Source organism: Momordica charantia, assembly GCF_013281855.1.
Source record: "Momordica charantia cultivar OHB3-1 chromosome 6 unlocalized genomic scaffold, Mcharantia_2.0 BLBB01000006.1, whole genome shotgun sequence".
In the NCBI taxonomy this organism is placed as follows: domain Eukaryota; kingdom Viridiplantae; phylum Streptophyta; class Magnoliopsida; order Cucurbitales; family Cucurbitaceae; genus Momordica; species Momordica charantia.
Genome location: NW_028275164.1, coordinates 4,220,239 through 4,243,804, shown reverse-complemented (window position 1 = coordinate 4,243,804; position 23,566 = coordinate 4,220,239). Strand labels below are relative to the sequence as shown.

The 23,566-nt window shown below is 33.5% G+C and overlaps 3 protein-coding genes across 3 annotated transcripts; 2 read left to right on the top strand and 1 right to left on the bottom strand.

Moving 5' to 3' along the window:
- Positions 1 to 128: 128 nt before the first annotated feature.
- LOC111007491 (BTB/POZ domain with WD40/YVTN repeat-like protein) lies at positions 129 to 2,429 on the bottom strand. The gene is made up of 2 exons (XM_022279884.2): positions 1,997 to 2,429; positions 129 to 1,822 (listed from the first exon to the last, which is right to left on the bottom strand). Exon 2 carries the CDS (start codon positions 1,689 to 1,691, stop codon positions 360 to 362), a length of 1,332 nt encoding a protein of 443 aa, XP_022135576.1. The 5' UTR covers positions 1,692 to 1,822; positions 1,997 to 2,429; the 3' UTR covers positions 129 to 359.
- Positions 2,430 to 12,160: 9,731 nt separating this feature from the next.
- Positions 12,161 to 15,725, top strand: LOC111007236 (Leucine-rich repeat protein kinase family protein). The gene has a single exon (XM_022279529.2). It carries the CDS (start codon positions 12,890 to 12,892, stop codon positions 15,443 to 15,445), a length of 2,556 nt encoding a protein of 851 aa, XP_022135221.1. The 5' UTR covers positions 12,161 to 12,889; the 3' UTR covers positions 15,446 to 15,725.
- Positions 15,726 to 20,610: 4,885 nt separating this feature from the next.
- LOC111007197 (eukaryotic translation initiation factor 5A-2) lies at positions 20,611 to 23,101 on the top strand. Its single transcript, XM_022279470.2, has 5 exons — positions 20,611 to 20,965; positions 22,163 to 22,285; positions 22,398 to 22,454; positions 22,597 to 22,671; positions 22,770 to 23,101. The coding sequence occupies exons 1-5, from the start codon at positions 20,843 to 20,845 to the stop codon at positions 22,872 to 22,874; spliced, it is 483 nt and encodes a 160-aa protein (XP_022135162.1). The 5' UTR covers positions 20,611 to 20,842; the 3' UTR covers positions 22,875 to 23,101.
- Positions 23,102 to 23,566: the final 465 nt, after the last annotated feature.

Here is a 23,566-nt window from a genome sequence, read left to right as displayed (position 1 = left end):
CAATATTATTGATTCGAATGACATTGTTTCTGCTTTATTACTAGAAAGTTTTGACAAAAGATTTGAAGTTTGGTCTGTTTTCAGAAGGGAAAAAAATAACAATGTGATTCAACTGGGGAAGATGGAGATGAAAGAAATATTGAGATTATCTATTACTGTAATAATGGGTGAACCCATACAAACTCTGCTCTAAAATTTCCTCTAAATAATGGCAATGGCAACTAAATTTTGACTCTCTCCCTTTCGTTTTGTTCGTCCTGCTTAGCTTTCTTAACCAACGTCTCTGGTTTCCGTCGAACCGAGAGGCCCTGCTATATACATCTCTTCATATTTCTTCGACTACCCTGTATCTTACAAATCTATGATACTACGGGAGCAGGTGGTGTCTCCCATATGTCGAAGACATTTTCCTCACTGTGAAGTGCGAAAAGGCGATCCCCGCCAATGGAGAAATCGCAGATTGAACCGCCGAAGCTTCGGCGGAGCCTGGACGTCAAAACCCAGTCAGGTCCACACAAGACTGATATGGAATCATTCATGGATGAAAAGAGCTGCCCCTCATGTAATGCTAATTTGGGGTAACAAGGCTCTTCTGGCATCCTCCCCTTCATTAGCCTACTTCTTGAGCTCCACCTGATACTCCCCCCACTGCTGCTTCTCAAATCCAAAAACCCCAAATCTTCATATTGATTCACCACACAGATTGAGCTGTTCTCCTCCATGGCTATGGCATCTCTCACTCTCTTCTCATCTACAGTCAATGGAGCTCCAATGTCAGACCAAGACCAGACCATTTTCTTGTTCCTGAAATCCAACAGGCTAATGTAGCAGTTGTCCTTCCTAGGAAACAGGGTTGCAACCAACAAGCAATTGGTTCCATTCAGCCATTGGAGCTTGTCAGCATCTCCAAGAGACCAACCTGCTGGTTCATAGAAAAAATCTGTCTGTTTCCCTGTAATTTGGTCCCAAACGCCAATTCCATACTCATTGCTTCTGCCTTTACAACTTGAGAAGATCTTATAATCTGAGCTGAAACTCAGAGCTCCGGCCGTGCAGCTCTTTACCTGATTCTCGTGGCTGACTTGAAACTTATGCCGGAGCTCGCCGGTTGACTTGCTGAACAGACCCATTCCGCCGTCGCCGCGGCCTAGTCTCTCGCACACGCTGATCATGATGCTCTCGGCGTCGATCCAGCCCACGTCGTTGACTCTCTGGTAATCGAGGTTGACCGGCCGGTGTCCGTCGAGCATCCAATCGTAGACATGAACCATACAGCCATGAGCGACGCAGCAGCCGCCGTCGGGACCGGCTCGGATGGCGGTCCCGTCTCCCGGGGCCTGGCCGGTCACAGAATGCGAAAGCTTCAATCTATTGCCGTCGAATTGGCCCCATTTGGCGGAGCGGAAGTGGTCCTGCAGGCCGTAGAAGAGGGCCTCCCGATAGAGAAGTTTCTCCGGCATATTTGCCGGCACGTAGAGCTCGCCGGTGCGCAAGAGATCAAGGAGGACGCCGAAGCAATCAGGGTTCCGATCAATGAAGAATTCGTCGGAATTATCGGATTGTAAATCCCAATTCTCGTCGAAGAGTGCCCCAAACATGGAATTCCGGCCGGCATTCGCGAGAGTTGTGGCGGTCGTTTCGAACATTCTACCCCCAACATTGAATCTCACCCTATCTTTCTGAATTCCCATGATTTAATTCCCTCGAAATGGAGAAACCCAGATGGGGTTTTTCAATCAGAAACGAATTAGATTCTTCCTCGGAGACAAAATCAAATTCACGAGGTAAAACAGGGGATTAAAGATTAATCTCTCCCGCGAAGCTGGAGAAAACCAACGATGGAAGAGAGCTTAAATTACAAGATAGACGAACCAGAAGAGATAACCAAATATGACCAGAAACAGAATCAACAGAAACAACAAACCTCAAAACCAGGATAAGAGAATAAGAAACAAATTCAAATAGCCAATTAGAGGGAAATAGAAGGAGAAATTACACGACTCTCGAGCTGAAAACAGAGGAAAGGCAAAGAATGGATGAAATTGATCGTCTGCAGATACTTTTTTTTTCTCTCTTTCCTGAACAAAATTATGATCTGGGTTTTAAAATTTATGGGATTTGGTGCAGAGGAATTAAAGAGTTTGGAGCGGTTGGATTTCAAAAAGTTGACTCTCTGCTTCATAGGGGTCTGGTCCGGAGTTTGGACATAGCCGAACTTGAAAGAGAAAAATCAACGACAAAAATCATTGGCATAGCGGGCTCCGCCTGAAATCTGATGCATCTTTAATTCTGCACTGTCTGATGAATCTCATCATGATGATCATGGAGGGCTTCCCCGATCCCACCGTGGGCTCGGCGCACGAGAACAAAATTGACGCAACTCAGTAATTTCTCGCAATTAATAAAATCAGCCCTCTCTCGCACCCCCAAGGAACCTTGTCGTCTGGCTCTGGGTGTATTTTATTTCACTGCCCTTCATTTGCATTAATTTAAAAGGAAGACCGGAAATTTTGTCTAATTACACTTCACCCCACCCAATAATTATCCTTCTACTTATTAGGATCCATTACAATTTTAGCCCCTAAATTTTAAAAGTGACCCGTATATTTTTGTATTTTCAGTTAAATCTAATGATAGGTACTGAACTTTTTAAAGTATCGGTAGATTTTTTTACTTTTAATTTTATAATTAATAAATTTTCGAACTTCCACTTCGGTGTTTTATAAGTTTTTGATCCATTTGATTTTTTTTAAAATTTCACAGATTTATTAGACAGAAAATTAAAAGAATATATAATTCTAGAGTAACCCTCAACCCTTTAATAGTGTGAAAATATTTAATTAGAATTCTACCAGACTAGCATTCATTACTATGTCAAATGAAAATATAGTGAAAAGTAAATCAATTCATTTAAGTTTTTTAACTTTTTATTTGTGAAAATGAAGAGGTGGAACCAAACGACTCTTTGACGCAAAAGCAAGCATAGTTCAATGGTAATTGTGAGTTCGATCCCTACCCCATATATTGTACTTAAAAAACACACGACTCTTTGACAGGAAAAAAATATCTATGCAAACTATATTTTAAAATCTCAAACTATACATTAGAATGTTGTGAGGAATAAAATATTGATGATAATAATAATTGAAAATGCAAAATAAGAGATGTCATATAAAGGGGAACGTGCAAATAGTGCAATAGAATTTCAATAATTGATAAATTAGAAAAAAAAAATATTTAAATCGATTTGTTCTTCAAATCAAATGAATGATTTATGCTTTGATTAGTTGCTTAAGTGATAAGATTTATTTCAACAACTTTGTAATTCAGAGTTTAGAAAATGAGATTTTTCTTTCACCAATTTTGCATTCAATCATACATCTTATAGTTTAAAACTTCTATCAATCTTAAGATGGTGATTATGATGTGTAAACCAATTCTTTTGTACCTAAATGGATAGGCATTAAACTTGAAGCAAATTAGTGATAACTTTAAAATAAATCACTTTTCAAATGAAAAAAAAAATATTAAAAGAAAAAAAAACTTTAAATAAAGCGCAATAGTAACACCTTTAAGAGTTTGAAAATTGGGCATTTTCCATATCTTTCATCCTCTTTAATAGTATTAATTATTATAATCTGTTTTATTGTATTCTTTTTCTTCAACATTTATTGTTTTGTGTTTGTACAAAGAAAAGTCAGAAACTCCCCTATTTCTTAATTTTGTAACATTGAGAATGGTTCAAAGTTAAACTCTATTATTATTATTATTATTATTTATTTTGAGAAAAAAGTTACTTGGTTAATGTTTTGTAAAACTTGAACAATCTTATCAAAATTTAATAACTTCTGTGCTAAAAAAAAAATTTAATTTCTGACTAGTTGAAAATTTTATATAAGATTTTTATATTTAGAACAATATTTTTGAACATGATAAAAGCTTTAATGAAATTTTCATAACTGATTCTTTTTTCTAAGCTTAGTGATGGTAGGGTGGGTGGTCGAGGTTTCGACATTAAGTTTTTTTTTTTTTTTTTTTTTACTTCAGAGACATGTACGAGTAGGGATTTGAATCTCCAACATTTTAGTTGGGAATATATGTCATAATCAGTCGATATAGGTTTAAATTCATCGTCAATGATACAAAAAATAGTATCTTATCTACTAAATTGTGCTAAAATGGATATGAATTTTTTAAAATAGAAATATGTACCTAAAGAATTGACATAGTTTGCATGTATATCATATATTAGGTAGTGCTGCACCAACCTAATTAATTGATTAAAGCACCAAATCTTCCATTAAAAGGTCGTAAGTTCGAATTTCATCGCACATGCTGTACTAACAAAAATAGTGTACTCAACCTCAAACTCTAAATCAGTCTTATTTAAATTTGGTTACGTTAAAAAGATAATATTACTTAAAATTAATTTTTTAAATACATGACCTTTTCCATATATTAGGAAACTTGATGTATGGATGCCACGTCATTAATAACTAAATCATTGCTTCACGCGCCAGGGCCAGAAAATAAGTCTTTTTCAGTTTTTTTTTTTAAAATAAATATTTTAGTTATTTATGTGAAGTGAAGTGAAGTGAAGACCTCCCGTTACGCTAAAGAAAAACATCGATAAGCCCACAGAACATTTTTAATTTTTAATATTCTTTTTACTCAATTTTATATTCACATCGTTTTTTTTTTTCCGAATACTAAATTGTCTAATAAAATATCCAGTTTTCCCCCTAAAATAAATACGTGCATTTATTTATTGAATGGCTACATTAGTTTTATTACAACCATTATTGAAAGTATATATATAAAAACATAAAATAATTGAAATTACTTTCAAAGAAAAACACCAAAATTATGATTTTTTTTTAGATTCTTATAATATGTGAGATAATAATTAGGGGGGATTAAAGATTATTTTATATTCATTTTTTTAGAATATTGCTGCCATTCAATGAATTTTTTTTTTTTTTTTGAGATTTTGACAATATTTGAGATAATAATTAGGAAATAGAAGATTATTTTATAAGATAGGAGAATTTGAACTTACAATTTTAAAGAGAGTTGTTAGTATAATGTGGGGTGGAGAATCGAACTCACAGTCTCTTTATCTGAATATATATCAATTAATGAACTTTTGATTTCGTATTTAATAAAGAAGTTTGGGTTGGACTTCAATTTCATAATGTAATGCTATAAACTTGAAGTATATTCTGAAAATGAATTTAAACTTTATTTGGGTAAAAAAGAATCATAAAATCGGATAAAAAGAAGGCAATTGTGCACTTTTTTACTAGTTTTCATGCTTTAATTGAGAGATAAGGCCGGCCGATAACTTTAAATTTGCCTATCATTTTGTTTCATGCATATTTTGGTTGAATTATCTAATAGAGTGATATTGTAAATGCTAGATTTTTTATTTTTTTTGAAAGTAATAGTTAAATTAAATTAGGTCTCTTCGGCAATAATTGAAGGGAAATCTCCCATTATACATTCCAAAGCCCTTGAGGGTAATTAGAAGATCAAAAAGACGTTGCTGAAACCCCCATTTTGGTTAAAAAATGGGCAGGTTTGTTACAAATTCGAGCGACATGGACGAAGGAAAGCGATTCGAAGGACAGGACGAGCGAGCATACTTCCATCAAGAGGTTCAGTTCATCACCTAATGTAGAGATTAAAAGTAAATACTAGACATTATATAACATATAATTTTAAATAAAGAAAATCAAAAGCGCAATATATGGCTTCCTTTTACAAATAATAACTTGAGATAAGATAAGAACCGAAGATTAGGATATCATAAATAGCGGGAGATTATTGTAAACTCCTCTTGCCCGCCACAAAAAATGTTTTTAATATCACTATTCTTTGCCATATATATAAAATGTATTCTCTCGTTAATTAAAACTCTATTAATTATCATTTGTTGCTGACATGAGTTGGCACGTGTATTTGACCAAGAGGTCATGAGTTCGAATCTCCTATCTTCACTTATACACCGTATGGAGAACTGTTGGGTTCAGATTAATTGTTTTTGTGTTTCCTTAATTTCTCTATATATATCTCTAACAGTCCATCTATCTATAATTTAATACTCTACGAAATTTCTCGAAAATAATCAATATGCATAAAGACACTCACAAACCCTAATACATAAATCAATAGCTTTATAATTTGTATGATTGAGGTTGGTTGGAATGACAAGGGGTTAGTGATAGTACTCAAAGCATTCTTAACATTATTTACGAATCAGCCATTGCTTGAGACTATGGAACAGTGACTTCATTTCAAGTTTTCTTAAACTCAAAGCGATTATTTTTCAAGAAAATAAAAAATCTCAAAGTGATTAAAAAGATGACTTCTTCAAACTTCACTCTTACCCTTTTCTTTTCCTATAAATAATTATAATCTTCTTTTTAGTTGTTCAAGGCCCCATTGGCACACATCAATTGACTAATAAATATAAGTATATATATATATATGCTCGTTTCTTTTCAAATAATTCTTCCCACTTGCCTTAGAAAATAACAAAAACAGACTATTTGTAGCCTTTTCAATTTATGGATATGAAGGCAACTAATTCACCTTAACAAAAAGAAATTTTCCACTTGTGATTTCTACTTTCTGCTCTATTTTTGTGTCAAAATCCATTTAAAAGTTATTAAGGGCTTCATTAAGTGGAAGGGAGGAATTCAAAATTTTAATTAACTTTTTATATAAATTATTGGGGGCAGAAATAAGTAGATGTATTTGATTATCTCAATTAAATTGACAGTCTTAAAACATATATTCTTCATCTAATTCATCTCAAATACTATTAAAGTCATAAGATAATACATTAAAAATAATAAATAAATCAACATGACCAACAACGAAAAGATTCACGACAAATTAAAAACTCACCATTATCAAGCAGAAAAGCCAACATTTATGTTGATCCAATATTCAACATGAGAGGTTAGGTGAACTTTAAATCTACTAGGCTAACGACCTAAGTACACTCTGAAATTTAAGTTAATATTTAGTTTGAACTAGTGTCGAGTCCAAGTTAATATAGTGTGTAGAGATCGCATACCTTTGTGAAGGCGCGGAACTTCACTTTTTATTGAGAAGTATTGGACTATGATTGCGGCATCCATACCTATCACTCAACGAAATTCTTCTACAAATTTTCCACCGGCATAATTTTCTCCCTATCATAGCTAAATTGTGCTCTACCTTATGCATGTTTGGCCACTCTCTCCTCATTGTTTCAAGGCGAGAAGGGTCGCATATTTACTTTTGGCTTCATCCCTAACAACTTAGACTCCTAGAAGCTAAAAAAAATTCTCTAAAGGGTCCTTCCGAAAGTTGGTATAATCATAAATTCAATTCGATAAAGGAAAGAAAAGAAAACGTTGACCACGTGGGAAAGGATGGCCCACTAAACAAACCTATGCTATTGGAAGGAAGTGTTAGTCATATTTGTGAGGCTATAGACATAGAGTAATTGCATAGAAAGCATTTAGTTGGGAAGAATTAATTGGGATTATGAGTTAGGTTAGTAAAACTAAAGAATTTGGACCACCATGTTCCTAAAGTAAAGTTCAAATCTGACAACACCTCTTAGATTTTTCTTTTTCTTTTTCACACACTTACTTTTAGATCATATTGCTTCCTAAGAAGTGCCCTCGTTTTTATTTTTTTGGGTTCATGTCCAATTATATAAGTTATGGGTCCCATGAAGAAAATGGATGTCACTGTATTTCTCTCTATATATTTGTGCACTTTGGATAAGACCTCAAAATATAGCTTTGGATCTTATGTTATATTTGGGCAGGCAACACATATATATGCATCCAATATATGTATTCGATTTGATAGTGTCTCACTGTCTCGAGAAAACTGAACATGGTTCGGTATAAATTATCACTAAATTCAAAACAAGTCCGTAGGTTAAAAAGTATATTTATTATTTATATTTATATTCTTAATATCAAGGGCAGATAAAATATAATTGGGCCGTCTGAAGACAATTTTGGGCTTATTTTGATCTTTGGACAGGCCCATATAGGAGTGGGGTTGGTAAGGTTGTGGCGGGCCTAGCCCAATAATTGACCAATACATCAGCTTATTTATGGAATCTAATACGGGCCCAATAATAGGTACTATGCCACATTAATTGGGGCGAAAAAGAAAAGCATATTTTGATCAGTATTTTCTTTTAGTACTATTTTGACCGTATAAAACTATATATATATTTTTCAAAATTGATTATAGCCGAGAAAATACCAAGACAACCCAACTCCCTCGGCCAATATTAATGATATTAAATACGACACAAAATCATGCCCACGAGTAAACTCGTCACGTAGATAGCTATAGTACAGAGTTTCAAGGTAAATATAAAAGTACTGTTGGATATTTTATTATCATTTAAATATTTTGTTTCAACCAAAAAAAAGACTGCATTAAACTTTGTGGGGATGTTGTTCTTGTTTGTACAAGCACTAATAAATTGCTAAGCTACCATTCCTGTGAAAAAACATTGTCATTAATTGCTTTTATTTCCAATGATACTATTAAAGTTTTATGATAATCTAAAAGTTGTTCGGCAATAAATAATTCAAGATTTTTTTCTCTTTCATCTCAATATTTGTTACATAATAAATTACTATTCCTTAGTCTAATATAAACATGATAATATATTAAATATTCTCAAACATAATATGTTTGAATAGATGTGAATAAAAGGTCAAAATAATATCAAACTCTAATTAGTCATTTTTATTTTTTATTTTTTTAATGTCTCTAATAGTGTAATTCCACGTAATCGAAATCTACATTATTATTTATTATTATTATTTTATTTTTTTTTACTATTAGGGGTGGGTAAGGATTCAAATCTTTGAATTATTTGACTTAAAAAATTATTCTTATTAGTACTTTATGAACTTTTTAAAGTTGATTAATCGATATTGTTAATAATATTAAATTAAATAATGATATGATACGTCTATTAGAGAAAAATAGTCTGATGATAGAAGATAGAAGAGGAGAGAAGGGAACAAAAATACATCACTAAACAAATGAAATATCATTATCATATCTATTTGAAAAGATAAATAAATATACAAGGAAGCCAAAAGTATCCACAAATGCATGGGGTGATAATGGGAAAAAATAAGGTCAAAAGCAAGTGGAAAAGTGATTGTTGGTTAAGATAAGAGGGGCTCCATTAACTTAAAGATTGAGGAATGTTTCTAATTATGAAAAGTCATTATGTCTGTTGAGTTATTTTTACTCCTCAATTAATACCCATCATTAATCCCCCCTCTTTCTAATATTGCATGCCCCAATACAACATGAAATCATTTGATTAACTTTAATAATTATAATCAAAATCTCCCCAAACACTTGGTAATTATGTATTTGGACCCATAATCTTCTTTAAAAAAGAAAAAGAAAAAAAATCCATTTAGATTTAGTTTGGATCGAAGCTTATCTAAGTTAATAAAGTAATTTATTATAATGTACCAATGGCACCCACGTTATAATATTATTAATTTGAAGTAATGCCTCTTTTTTTTTCACTTTATAAACTTTAGAATTAGATCATTGTTTATTTTTTTGTTTGGCTGATCAGGAGTAAAGTGAATTTAGGACAATTTTGTTTTTTTTTTTAATAAATAATACTTTAAAACCATTTATTTTTTCTATAAACATATTAGGAAAATAATATATTTTATTGCTTTATCTTTATAGTCGGTTCAACGGGCCAATTTTATTCTTATATTTTAATTTCATCAAATTGGATTATAATATTGAATAACTCGAGTTACACATCTACTAATCAATAAAAAAAGAAAAAAAATTGAATAAAGCCACATCACCACAGCATTATCCCCCCGAAAAAAAAAAAGTTGAGATTTAGTTGTGTAATTATAAAATATGCTTGGCTGTTTAGCATAATAAACAAACATGACATTACTTGAAAATGCTAAATTACTTTACTTTTATTGATAGATGGAAAATAAAAAGAGAGAAAGGAAGAAAAAATATGTCACTTTTTAAAAGTGGCAATGGGAAAGAAGAGTTGTCGGGTTCAAAGTCCAATCTTATAATCAAACATTTCATATTACCATAATCATCTACATGAAATTGAATAACATTATTTCTTTACTTTTTTTTTTCTTGTTTTATACCAATAAATTATTTAGAAATGTATTTTCAAACCAATCAAACTCAAATGTAATATAAAGCACATTAAAAAGAGTCACACTTATTTATTACGTGACATGTTTAAAAATACATATTAAATTTATCGTATGATATAGAATTTTCTATAAATTATTTTTACATGACATCAAATAATATTTTTAAAAATAAATAGTAATGTCAAACATTTTTAAAAAAGCATACGAATATACTAACAATCGAATCTAAAAAGAACTACTAAAGGAATTTAACTTTGTTTTTGAAAAATCACTCTAGAAAAGTTTGAAATTCCCTAAAATGGGTGGGGTGGTGGGAAAAACAATCTGCAATTATTCGAGGGAAACGAGGTGGTGTTTGGAGTTTGACACCTTTTTTTCTTCTTTTTTTTGGGTCAAAATAACAACTTCCACTACCAAATTTCTTAGCTAATCCATTGAATTTTGTTCACATGTCATGAATTTATCTCCTAAAAAAAACAAGAGGAAAAAAAAATTGAGTGTAGACATCTTTTTAGGAGGATGATGACTATGTACAGAATGGAAGTTTTCCTTTGTAAAGGAATGCATTCACTAACTAATCCAATACAACCCATTCAACTAATCTCAATTAGAATGGACTAACTAATAAACTTTTCAACAAGGCTAGATTTTAGTGATGGAATGAACTATAAAATTAAAGCAACACTTAAAAAAAAAACTGTTTAATGAATATAGAACCATCAATTCAATCAATATATTTCATATTTATGAAGTCCATCCACAACTTAATCTATAATTCAAAAAAGAAAAATATTTTGTTCCTTATCAGTGATAATGAAATTTTATTCTCACCACCATTGAATATTTGAAAACTCTTTATTTTTTCAAAGAAGTATCTGTTTTTGCACTTCTCTTGCTCTATTGTCAAATATTTAATGATAGTAAGGATAAGATCGATCCTTACTAATAAAGAACCAACTATTTTCTTTAAAAAAAATGACTTTTTCATAAACAAATAATCAAAACTGGTAATAATATCTCAAAGAAAAATTTACCAAAAAATCGACGGACTCATCTACTTGACTCATCTACTTGAGCTCTTTGACATGGGTCAAGCTAAAAAGAAAGGGGAGAGACAATTACCCATTTTCTAGTTCATGTTAGACTAAAAAGTTAAAATCTTTTAAAACTCTCCCTAATTTTTCTTTTCAAGAAATGTTAAAATATAAAACTTTACCCTTCTTATAAAAAATTCTAACTCAAACTCTGTCCCGTGCTAGAGCAACGAGAGGGGTGTGTGTTGGGAGTTGATGAGTCTTAAAACATAGAAGTAAGCATAGGAAATTGAGCTTGAACAGTGTAAGAATTGAATTGGGGATGAGTAGCAAAACATGGTAAGAGGGTGATGATTCCTCAGAATACTTGAATGCGAAGCCTGTCCTCTCTTTTCATGTTTATGATACAAAGAAAGTAACATAGCTTTCAACACAAACTTCGCCTCCAAAAAGTTAAAATTCCTTTGCCTCCAAGTGGGAATCCTTGACATGGATCTTTCCACCCTCCCACACTTCAGAATTATTATAACATAAACATACTTATACATTTCAATCACTCAATGCTATTAAATTATGATCTATATGACTATGATTTTGAAAGATCTGATCTGTTTTTTGGGGTGTAGTAGTTGGGTCTTGGAGATGACAATGGTAATTTCCTTTTCCTCAATCAAAGGGAAGATTTGTATTAAAAAAAAAAAGGCTTGAATCAAGGTGAATCATTGCTACACTATTATTTGGATTTAGGATTATATCATAGGCTATGTATTCTATAATACGAATTCAACAAAAAACAATAGGAAATTGAAGATTTTAATATTAAATTTGTGGATTTGTATTTTAATATTTATACTTGGAGCAGGGGCGTATCATAGAAAGAAATTGAATATGAAAGCCCGGCGCAGAAAGTGAAACCAGAATCTAAGGCTATTCTTCCTATTCTATTTTATTCTCCCGTTGTCCAAAAGCCCAGATTTTTATTTTGAAACAGTTGCTTCCCTACAATAACAAATGATGATCAGCACTCATTCAAGACTGAGAGAATCATTGAATTCCCACCAACAAGCTCTGATAAATTCGCCAACCTAACCCTCCTTTTCTATTAACACCCACCTTCTCATTTATGAACCTCAACCTCTTAACTTTGGCTTTTACAGCTTCCTCTCTTCTCCTTCCTCATTTACACTCCCACTCTCTCTCTTTCTCACTCTCTCACGGAAGCTCTGCTGAAACATCTATCAAATATGCTAAACATAAACTAGAGCTTCATTGTTGCCCCAACGTTCGTCGCTTACAGACTGGGTAAGCTCAGATGTCGCCCTTGAAACCAGGAAATTTTGGTTATCCTGAAAACCCATATGCCATTCTTTTGGGTTATTCAGCTTATTAGTCGCTGTTTTTGCTTTATTTTGTGGCCATTATAGAGGTTTGAGAAATGGACTGTGGCTTTTTAGAGGGGTTTTTAGTCTGGGGATTCTATGGGAGTTGCAGAATCCAGGAAAGTTGCCGGAGATGGACCCGGGACCATTACGAGAGATTCTCTGTAAGTAACTAATGGCCGTGCTTTGGAAAACCTAAAAGGGGTGGGATTTGAGATTCTGGGTTGGCCGTGTGTTTCCGATATTCCTTACTTTCAAGAGTTTTTCTCAGATGGGTCTTCGTTTGTTCGGTTCCATTTTAGTTTTTGCACTGTTCTTCAAGCCTTTGGCTTGTCAGCAACCTAATACAGATGGGTTTTTTATCTCCGAGTTCTTGAAGAAGGTGGGCTTAAACTCTTCCCATGTCTACAATTTTTCTGCTCCCGTTTGTACCTGGAAAGGGGCTTTCTGTGACAAAAATGGAAATGTTATCGAGTTCGTGGCTTCTGGTGTAGGCCTCTCCGGTGCTATTCCCGACAACACAGTCGGAAAACTCAGCAGACTTCAGAGTTTGGATCTTAGCAACAACAAAATCACCGGATTTCCTACAGACTTTTGGAGTTTGGGCTTACTCAAGAGGCTCAATCTCTCGTCGAACCAGATTTCTGGCCCTCTCGGAGACAGCATTTGCAACTTTGGACAGCTTGAAAGCGTCGACATTTCCATCAATAATTTCTCTGGGAAAATTCCAGAATCTATAAGTTCATTACTCAGTCTCCGAGTCTTGAAGTTAGATCATAACAGGTTTGAAGAAAGCATCCCATCAGGAATCCTTAACTGCCAATCTCTGGTTTTCATGGACCTTTCGTACAATCAGTTGAAAGGGTCACTTCCGAATGGCTTTGGGGCTGCGTTCCCCAAGCTCGAAAGCTTGAACCTTGCAGGAAATGAGATTCATGGTCATGATTCAGATTTTTCTGGCCTCACAGCCGTGGCAGCTCTTAACTTATCTGGAAACTTGTTTCAAGGTTCGGTTATGGGGTTGTTCAAAGAGCAGTTGAAGGTCTTAGACATCAGCAGAAATCAATTTCAGGGTCAAATTTCTCAGGTACAGTACAATTCTAGTTACAACTTGTCTCATTTGGTGTATCTAGACTTGTCTGAGAATCAGCTTAGTGGAGAAATTTTCAACATTTTGGAGCGAGCCCAAAATCTCAAGTACCTTAATCTTGCTTATAATAGTTTTAGCAGCGGGGAATTTCTACATGTTAAATTGCTTTCGAGTTTAGAATACCTTAATTTATCCAAAATCGGCCTCATCAATCACATTCCTCCTGGAATCTCACAATTGAGTCATCTGAATACTCTTGACATCTCTCAGAATCATCTTACGGGCAGAATCCCATCATTGAGCGTCAAGAACCTTCAAATTCTTGATGTTTCGCGAAATAATTTGAGTGGAGAAATCCCTCTATCGCTCTTAGAAAAACTGCCATGGATGGAGAGATTCAACTTCTCCTACAATAACTTAACCTTTTGTGATTCCAATATTTCCTTAAAAACCCTCCATGCAGCCTTCCTTGGGTCATCAAACAGCTGCCCCATCGCTGCAAACCCGAGTCTCTTCATAAGAAAACCCAGTAAACACGAGGTCTTGAAGCTGGCTCTGGCTGTTACTTTCTCCATGATCTGCTTACTTCTAGCAGTGATATTTCTAGCATTCGGATGCAGAAGGAAAAGCAGAACGTGGGTGGTAAAGCAGGCCTCTTACAAAGAAGAGCAAAATATCTCGGGGCCCTTCTCTTTCCAGACTGATTCAACCACATGGGTGGCTGATGTTAAGCAGGCAACATCAGTCTCGGTAGTAATTTTTGAGAAGCCATTGTTGAATATAACCTTTGCAGACCTATTATCTGCAACTTCAAATTTCGACCGGGGAACCCTATTGGCAGAGGGCAAGTTTGGTCCTGTTTATAGAGGATTTCTACCCGGCGGAATTCATGTGGCTGTGAAAGTTTTGGTCCATGGTTCTACATTGACGGAACAGGAAGCTGCAAGAGAACTCGAGTATCTTGGTCGCATTAAACACCCAAATCTTGTGCCGTTAACTGGATATTGCTTGGCTGGGGATCAAAGAATTGCCATCTATGATTATATGGAGAACGGGACCTTGCAGAATTTGCTTCATGACTTGCCACTTGGTGTTCAAACAACAGAGGACTGGAGCACGGATACATGGGAAGAAGTCGACAATATTGGAATAGAAAATGTTGGTTCAGAAGGTATGCTAACAACTTGGAGATTCCGTCACAAAATCGCACTAGGTACTGCCCGAGCACTCGCATTTCTTCACCATGGGTGCTCGCCTCCAATCATTCATAGAGATGTTAAAGCCAGTAGCGTTTACCTAGATTATAACTTGGAGCCCAGATTATCAGATTTTGGACTGGCAAAGGTTTTTGGCAATGGTTTAAGCGAAGAGATTTCCCGTGGTTCACCTGGTTACACGCCACCAGAGTTCTTACAGCCCGAGAATGACTCTGTAACACCAAAAACTGATGTATATTGCTTTGGTGTTGTCCTGTTTGAGCTAGTTACTGGTAAGAAGCCAATTGGAGATGACTATCCTGAGGGAAAAGAAGCGCACTTGGTGAGTTGGGTAAGAGGACTTATTAGAAAGAATCAAGGATCAAGAGCTATTGATCCGAAAATTCGAGGTACAGGACCTGAGGATCAAATGGAGGAGGCCCTTAAGATTGCATATCTATGCACAGCTGACCTTCCATCAAAACGACCGAGTATGCAGCAGATAGTCGGACTTCTCAAGGACATCGAACCAACAGCTTAGCATGCAAATGACAGATAAAAAAAGAAAAGCATTGGGGTTCTAGTTCCTGTTATCTTCCCCCACAACCACCTACATTGGTTACTCCGGACTCCTTTGATGCTGCACGAGGAAGTGTACAGTATAGTCATCATGGAAAGATATGTTTTGAATGTTGATGTATTACTTCTTGCCTAGTGTTCATTGTGCAACATCAGAATTTAATGTCGAATACATGAGTTTGGTCCTGGGAACTGAAAAATGGGAATTTCCATCAAAATTTTGTCCATATTCATTTTTTTCATATCTTTCATGTGTCCTCTAAAGTATAACAAGAGTCCTCGATTTTTAGCAAGGTCATTAAATTTTCTCTCTTATCTGCATCCTCGAGACTTTGACTGTCTTTGAGGATATAACCCGGGGATGAAAGCATGAGAATGCAGCTGCTGGTACCCATTCTTTTCAACTATTATTTCAGCAGGGCAGTTGTGTTGGAGAATATGGTAGTTGAGGGGACCTTTGAGAGAACTTCAACTTGCCGTGAACTTTATGGAAAGGAAACCATTCATCTCGCTTGGGACCATTGTTGGAGTCCGAATCTATTTTTACGTACTTTTGGCTGTATGTAGTAGACATCTTTTTGCATGTGCTTTCCCTATAGGCTCCAACCATAATGCCAAATTGGGGAAGTTTCATAAACTCATGTTATGGCTGTCTATTAACAGTAAAATTTGAAGAAGATTCAAGTAAATATGATCTCAAAACAGCCCTCTAGTTAGTGTCATTGAAAATTTCTCCACATACCAAAGAAACACAGCATCAAAAAGAATCCAAAACGAGGGAAGGGGAGAAAAAATCATCACATTACTTGATTGGATAGAGTTTCTGGCCACCAACTTGTTTCACAAATTGATGGGTGAATCGCCAGCGCCGGCCACGGCCATTATTTCGAAATCTCACCCCTCCTGTTGACCCCACTGGCTCGGGTTGGCATTTTTTCAAACAGTTAAAGGACAATTGAGAAAATGTGGATCTCACGCATCACCCCACTACAATATCGATTTGGTGGATTGATGGAGGCGTGTGATTCTCGGCACCATGCTAATGGACAACATACTGACCCCACAAAGTATTAAATCCAGAAAAATTATTTAGACTCCATGGAATTTTGAGTATATGGGCTTGCGATGTGCTCGGAAGTTTAGAGAAATACCACAAGAAAAACCAAAGAGATTCACGTTTTTAAACAAACTGATGAGACTAGCTGCTAACGCATGCCACTCCATCTTCTTATATAATTGGGCATTCGGCTGGGCTGGGCCGGCACCTTTTTTTTTTCTTTCTTTCTCCAAAACGGCACATTTCTTCTTCTTATTTCTAATGTTAAATTACTGATACTATTTTGAGAAATTACAGTTACTAGTAGGTGATTGATTTTTCAATTTTGTATCTTTAGATCCTTAGTTTATTCGGCAATTTTTTAATTAACGAATTCATTAGATATAAAATCGACTTTGATATCTAAATATATTTTTTAGTACAACAAAGGTGGGATATGATGGATATCTTTTTAGTACAATATGGGAGTGAGGGGTTGAATTTATGACATTTTAATTGGAGATATATGTCAATTACCACTGAATTTGAGATAATGTACTGTTATTTTTATAAAATATTTAGACAAATCAAGGAATCAACATGGTGATAATTAGTGGAAACATAAGTATAGTTCAACTGGTTAACGTATGTAAAGTATAGTTCAACTAATTAATGTGTATATCTTCGATTTAAAGATCGTGATTAAAGACACGAGCTCCACCTTTCATTGCCAATTATTTTTAGGTTACTTTTTTCATTGTTTTTTAATACAACATGTGGGGATAGAAATTTGAACTCACAATTTTATTTGTCGGACATATATGTCTTAACCAATTGAGTTATGTTTAAATTAGCATACTCCACTTATAATTGTGTCTTGTTGTTCTTAGTTTTTTTTTACGAGAAAAAATTATTTTAAGAAAGGAAGGTTGAAATACTATTTTAGTTCTTATACTTCTTCTTTTTGTTTATGTTGATTTCTCTCGTCATTTTGATCTATGACCAAATGTCAAAGCGAGCATAGCTCAGCGGTAATTGACATATACCTCCAATAATGAGGTTATGAGTTCGATCCTCCGTCCTAAAAAGATCTATGACCAAATTAGAATTTTAAAAAAATAATAAATAAAGTGTTTCTTTTTGTGAAAAGTGCACTTTAAAATAACCGAAAGGAAAAAAGAATCTTCTTTTGCAAGTGTGGAATTTTTAGTAACTGACTTTGTGTTATTTTTTTGCAAAGCAAGAGAAAAAGGGACTGGTTTTTATAAAGGAAAAAAAAATGCATGGATTCGTTTGATATTTTTCTACGCGATTTGCAATGGTCAACAAAATTCTTATTCTGTAATCTGTATGCCTGTGCTTTGCGCGGGTAGCTATGAACCGTTGATTTTGACTATTTAAAATTTATAACTAATCTTAAATAAAATATATTCTGTATCTTTTTTTTATTATTATTTTATTTTAAAGTATAAAAACATAAAATTAATTAAAGAGTTAAATTTTTTTATATAATAACGTTTACCTCACTAAACTTTTTATATTTTTCATATTTATCTCATATAAAATTTACGTCTCAATAATTATTCTCGTTACTCACTTATTAGATTAATGTGACTAAAAAAAATTATTACTCACTCATTCGATTAATGTGACTAAAAAAATAGAAAAGTGTCATTTACTTGAAAATTTTTCACAAGCAAAAATAAACAACTTAACACATATTCCTCTATTACTTGGATTTTTTTCTTAAAAAAAATACATATTCATGGATTTTTCATTATTTTTTGTTCCTAAACATAACGATGCATAAAAGAAATTAAAACTTTGAGTCATTAAAAAAAGAGAATGACACAGAAGGAACAAAATGCAAGTATGTCTATTTTATAAGTTTTTTGAATAAATTACTTATATATTATAGGTAATCAAATCTTATTTGAAATTACAGTTATTAACATTGCATTGAATTAAAAATTAAAAGTTAACCTTAGATCAAACAATTTAATTAAAATATAAGAAAAACACAAAGACATTTACTAAAGAAAAAAACATATTGAAGGATAAAGAATGCTCGAATTTCGGTGAGAAAAAAGTTGGGAGCCCAAGAGTAAAAAAAAAAGACTCTATATAGTTGTAGAAGATAAATAGTTACAAAACTCTTGACATTCTTTATTAATTATAATTAAAAATAAGTTATAATTTTTAAAATTAATTTATAGAAACTAATAGACAATATTATACCTATTATAACTCTTTACATTTCAACATTTGACATTCTTTATTAATTATAATTAAAAATAAGTTATAATTTTTAAAATTAATTTATAGAAACGAACCGACAATACTATACATATTCTAACTCTTTACATTTCAATATTTAACATTATTAAATAATATAAACAAAGTGGAATTAATAGCAAAAAGGAAAAAAAAAAAGAGAGAAATGGGAGAAAGTGCATGAGAGAAAATTTATATTAAAAATAACTAAGTTACTCCAAATTAACCATGAAAATGTTTAAATTGAAAGGATAAAATAGAAAGAAAAAATTGATTCTATATCCTATTTTATATATAATATAAATATAGATATAGATAAATTATTTAATTATACTACTATTAAATAATTATTTTCTTTATTCCATTATGAGTTTGAATTCCATACCATTTACTTTGGAATCTGATAAGTGAGATTTCGAGTAAGTGTTTACATAATCTTATTCCATACATATGTTCAATTTTGTATAAAATGATTACTTTGTGTTCAATTATGATTGATTTGTTGCATATTTTTACCGAAATTATATTTTATCACTGGAAGGTTATAATACAGAGTTACAATTGTTATTAGTCAATAATTTAAAATGGAGTATTTTATCTAGATTTGTAATAAAGGTTATAGAACTAGTAGGAGTGATTGTATTGTAGAAGTGAATTTGAAAAATCATATTTAATTACATTTTGTAAAAGAGATTTAACTAAAATTTATTTAGGTTTGGTTTGAAGTGCAACTAATATTTCAAAAATCACCTCAAAATAATTTTATATTTTCACAAAATTAATTTTATCTTTTTACCAAATATTATCATTTTAAATGAAAGTGATTTTGATAATCACAAAATTTATTTTAACCATGACGAAATCACTCTCAAACATATTTTAGTATACGATACATGATTTTTAGATGAAAAAACAATAATATCATATTTTATCTTTATACAATTCACACATTTAAAATAATTTATGGTCCAACGAGCATAACTCAAATGATTAAGACAAATAAAAAATCTATATTCCATATATATATTTTGTTTAGTGAATTTTAAAGGATGAATTGATTCACACACAAAAAGAATCAATGTTACTGAAGCTTGGGTCAATAGTTATACGCAATGATTAGAAGTTCTTGTTATATAAACGTTTATTCTCTTATATGAATTTTTTTTTATTTTAAATATTCATTTCTACTTTATTGCCTTTATTTTTTATTTTTATTTTTTTGGTAAGATGCCATGTAAAAAAGTATAATACACCTCATCAAATAGAGAATCAAAATCAAATGATCTATAATACTTTAGTTAAAGCACATTAGTAAATGTTATAATCTTCTACTTTCTACTGAAGAAGGAATATGAATTAATTTAGAAAAAAAAATCTAAATTAAATTGACTAAAAAATAGTATTGATATATGAATTTGTAGTTATCTAAAATTTAGTTCTTCTAAAAAAATCTATTATTTAAAGATTATCTATTAGGAGGAAAGACCAGTTCAATGGATTCAAATTACATATTTTTTATTAAAAGACCGTGAGTTTGAATGCCACCCCACCCCACATATTGTATAAAAAAAATTCGGTTAGGAAATTTAAAGGAAAGACAATTCTACAGTAGATGTTTGCAATTTCATTAATAAAAACACGTGATTATAAAAATTTTAGATAAAAAAGAGGTTAGTAAATTACAAATATTTTAGATAATTCCAGAAAAAAGTACAAATATTTTATATAAGATCTTTCGTTTTTCAAATCCCCACCTTTATTTATTCCCTTTAATCTTTCTCTCTTTACGCAAGAAAAAAAAAAGAAAGAAAAAAGAGAAAACAAAACAAAACACCATGCATGGAAAAAGCAGTTAGAAACGGCGATGGGAATGCGTGAGGGGGCTAATCCAACGGCCACGATTTCATCTCTCCCAATTCGGAACCTGTGCCTCTGAAAAGTCTGGAATATTATAGCCGAGGCGACGACTTCGTCGTCTTCAGAAACCAAGCATAGAGAACTGCGCCTGAGACAGAGTGAATCGAAGAGCAACAAAACGACGTAGCAGCGATGTCCGACGAGGAGCACCACTTCGACTCCAAGGCCGACGCCGGAGCGTCCAAGACTTTCCCTCAGCAAGCCGGAACCATTCGCAAGAATGGCTACATCGTAATCAAGAACAGGCCCTGCAAGGTTTCTTTCATTTTTCCCCATTCCACTTTCGACTCTGAAGTTGATCAAAATTCTTGGGGTTTTTTTAATTTGTTGAAGCATGCAAGTGGGATTGGATTGGATTGTGCTATTTTATTCACTACTCTTTAACTTCTCGTCCAGATTCTTTATTTTAATTTTTGCTTGGCCCTTTGTTTTCAGAGAGGATAGACATTCGATTTCTTCGCTTGTTTCGATACTGATATTTCTAAATGAAGTATGTCGCTAACTTCTAACTCGGTGATTACTGATTTCGGTAATTGTCACTGTTAGGTTATATATTTAGCTTTTCCCCTTTAGATTTTCTTCGTGGGATCTTGTGCTTTTTAGGTTTTTAAGAATTGCTATGGATTTGGATGGTTTTTGCACAACTATTGTGGATGGAAACTCTGTATTGTCTTGGATGCTCAGCCTTTCAAGCTGATCTTGGTTACACGAGAAAGACTAGAATCATTTAGTTACCTAAAAATCAGGCGGTAAACCTATGATAACAATTGCAGGAGAAATGAACTTTGAAGAAGTTGTTCAAGATTTGACATAGTGGGTTTGGTGTAAGTGGAAGCTTGTGAAACTCGAGTGTTACTGGTTGATTATTTACTTATCTTGAATGCCAAGTGATTCTTTCACCCACGTTTGAAGTGTAATAAGAAATATGTGGCCTTGGTCTGTCATAAGAGTAGATCATGATTATGTTGTCTTTAGTCAGTTTTATTAGATGGACTTGGTTTATGGACTCGTTGAGTTCGTAAGTCCTGTTATTGGACACACCATTAAATATTTCAATGAGATCTCACTGCAATTTCATGCATACCAATACCATCAAATGTCCCAGCTGTTTCTTGTAGGACAAGCAGCGGATAGATGGCGGGGCGGTAAGGAGCGGACATAGGCCACATGTTGTAGTTTTTTTCGCAATGTCTCTCTTTTGAAATATGCTATGCACGCCGCCTTTTTGTGTCAAATATCAATATACATTATACAATGTCCAACGTTATAGTCCATTTGCCATGATAATGTGTAGTTGAAGTTTTACTCTTCAATATGGAGGCAGTCCATTGACTTGAAGGTTTTTTGAAGTAAGCTGTGCTTATATGGGATGGGATGCTTTCAAGCTACCTACCAAGCATATCATGTTGCAGTATATCACTGTTTTATTATTCCCATTAACCTCCTTTTCAGGTTGTTGAAGTTTCCACTTCAAAAACTGGAAAGCATGGACATGCAAAGTGTCACTTTGTGGCCATCGACATATTCAATGGGAAGAAACTTGAAGATATCGTTCCTTCTTCTCACAACTGTGATGTAATTTCTTTGTCATCCTCTTCTTGTGTTCTACTTTCTAAGTGGTGGTTTTATTGTTCTATGCAACTTTGCTTGTTAGTCCTCAATCCTCATATTACCAATGCTTCTGCAGGTTCCCCATGTTAATCGTACTGACTATCAGCTGATCGATATATCTGAGGATGGTTTTGTAAGTTCTATTATAATCTCCCTGTTCAAGACCTCCCTCTCAAAGAAAAAAAGGAAAAAAAAACACACGTTCGTAAAGACTGAACAAACAAGAGAAATGAAGGTAAGATGGAGTCTTGACCAATTATCTTGTTATTTTGCAGGTCAGTCTCCTTACTGAAAATGGAAACACTAAGGATGATTTGAAGCTTCCCACCGATGATAATCTGCTGACGCAGGTATACAACGATGACATCACTATATTTACAAACCTTCAAGTCATTACCATGTAGTTTTCTGCAACTTCATAAATTTTCATTTATTTTCATGTCGATAGCTTAAAGATGGGTTTGCTGAAGGAAAAGATCTCGTCCTAACTGTCATGTCTGCAATGGGAGAAGAGCAGATCTGTGCTCTCAAGGACATCGGTCCTAAAAACTAAACACAAAGCTACGGCTACATCAGATATCTCGGAATCCCCCAAACCAAAAACCGTCCGGTAGTTCTATCAAGTATGTCTATATGTAATAAAACCATATTATCAGCAGTGTGCTGAAAATATTACAGGAAACGTCAGACGAAACTTCTGATCCTTGCACACTGCTAAAGGATTTGGATACATATTTCACCCTTATTCTATATAGTACAATACTTAAAAAGTCTGTGTAACCCCCCTCTCGTTTTCTCAGCCATGACGTATATCATTCTAACCCTTTTGAATTTGCCTAAGATCCCGGATTTTTCTTATACAGGTAGTAAAAACAGGAAGATAAACAGTTGATCTGGTCTTCTGGTCTCTTTTCCCTTTTTTCTTTTGTATAAAGGCTGTTCATTAGAGCATTTCATCGTTAGTGAGTGGCCACTGTTTCCTTGAACCAAAAGAGAAGAAACAGGTCCGAGGAGTTGGCCCGACCGATATGACAAGCTCTATAATTATTGTCCTAAAGGCAGACAACACAACTTAGTTGGATATGTGTGTCACAAAAACAAGCTGCTGAACCACACAAATCTTTACACTCCAACAAACCCACGTCTCTCTTAATTTCTTATGTTAAATAGTGCAATCTTATCATCATATGAATTATCTTATATGTCCTCAATTTCGTACTCCATGGTTAGATTCAATGGAAATAA

Bases quoted from the DNA above. Each gene is read 5' to 3' on its own strand.
- LOC111007491 (XM_022279884.2), bottom strand. From the start codon at position 1,691: ATGGGAATTCAGAAAGATAGGGTGAGATTCAATGTTGGGGGTAGAATG.
- LOC111007236 (XM_022279529.2), top strand. From the start codon at position 12,890: ATGGGTCTTCGTTTGTTCGGTTCCATTTTAGTTTTTGCACTGTTCTTC.
- LOC111007197 (XM_022279470.2), top strand. From the start codon at position 20,843: ATGTCCGACGAGGAGCACCACTTCGACTCCAAGGCCGACGCCGGAGCG. The intron at 22,286-22,397 runs GTAATTTCTTTG...ATGCTTCTGCAG, and splicing joins CTTCTTCTCACAACTGTGAT to GTTCCCCATGTTAATCGTAC. The intron at 22,455-22,596 runs GTAAGTTCTATT...GTTATTTTGCAG, and splicing joins ATATATCTGAGGATGGTTTT to GTCAGTCTCCTTACTGAAAA.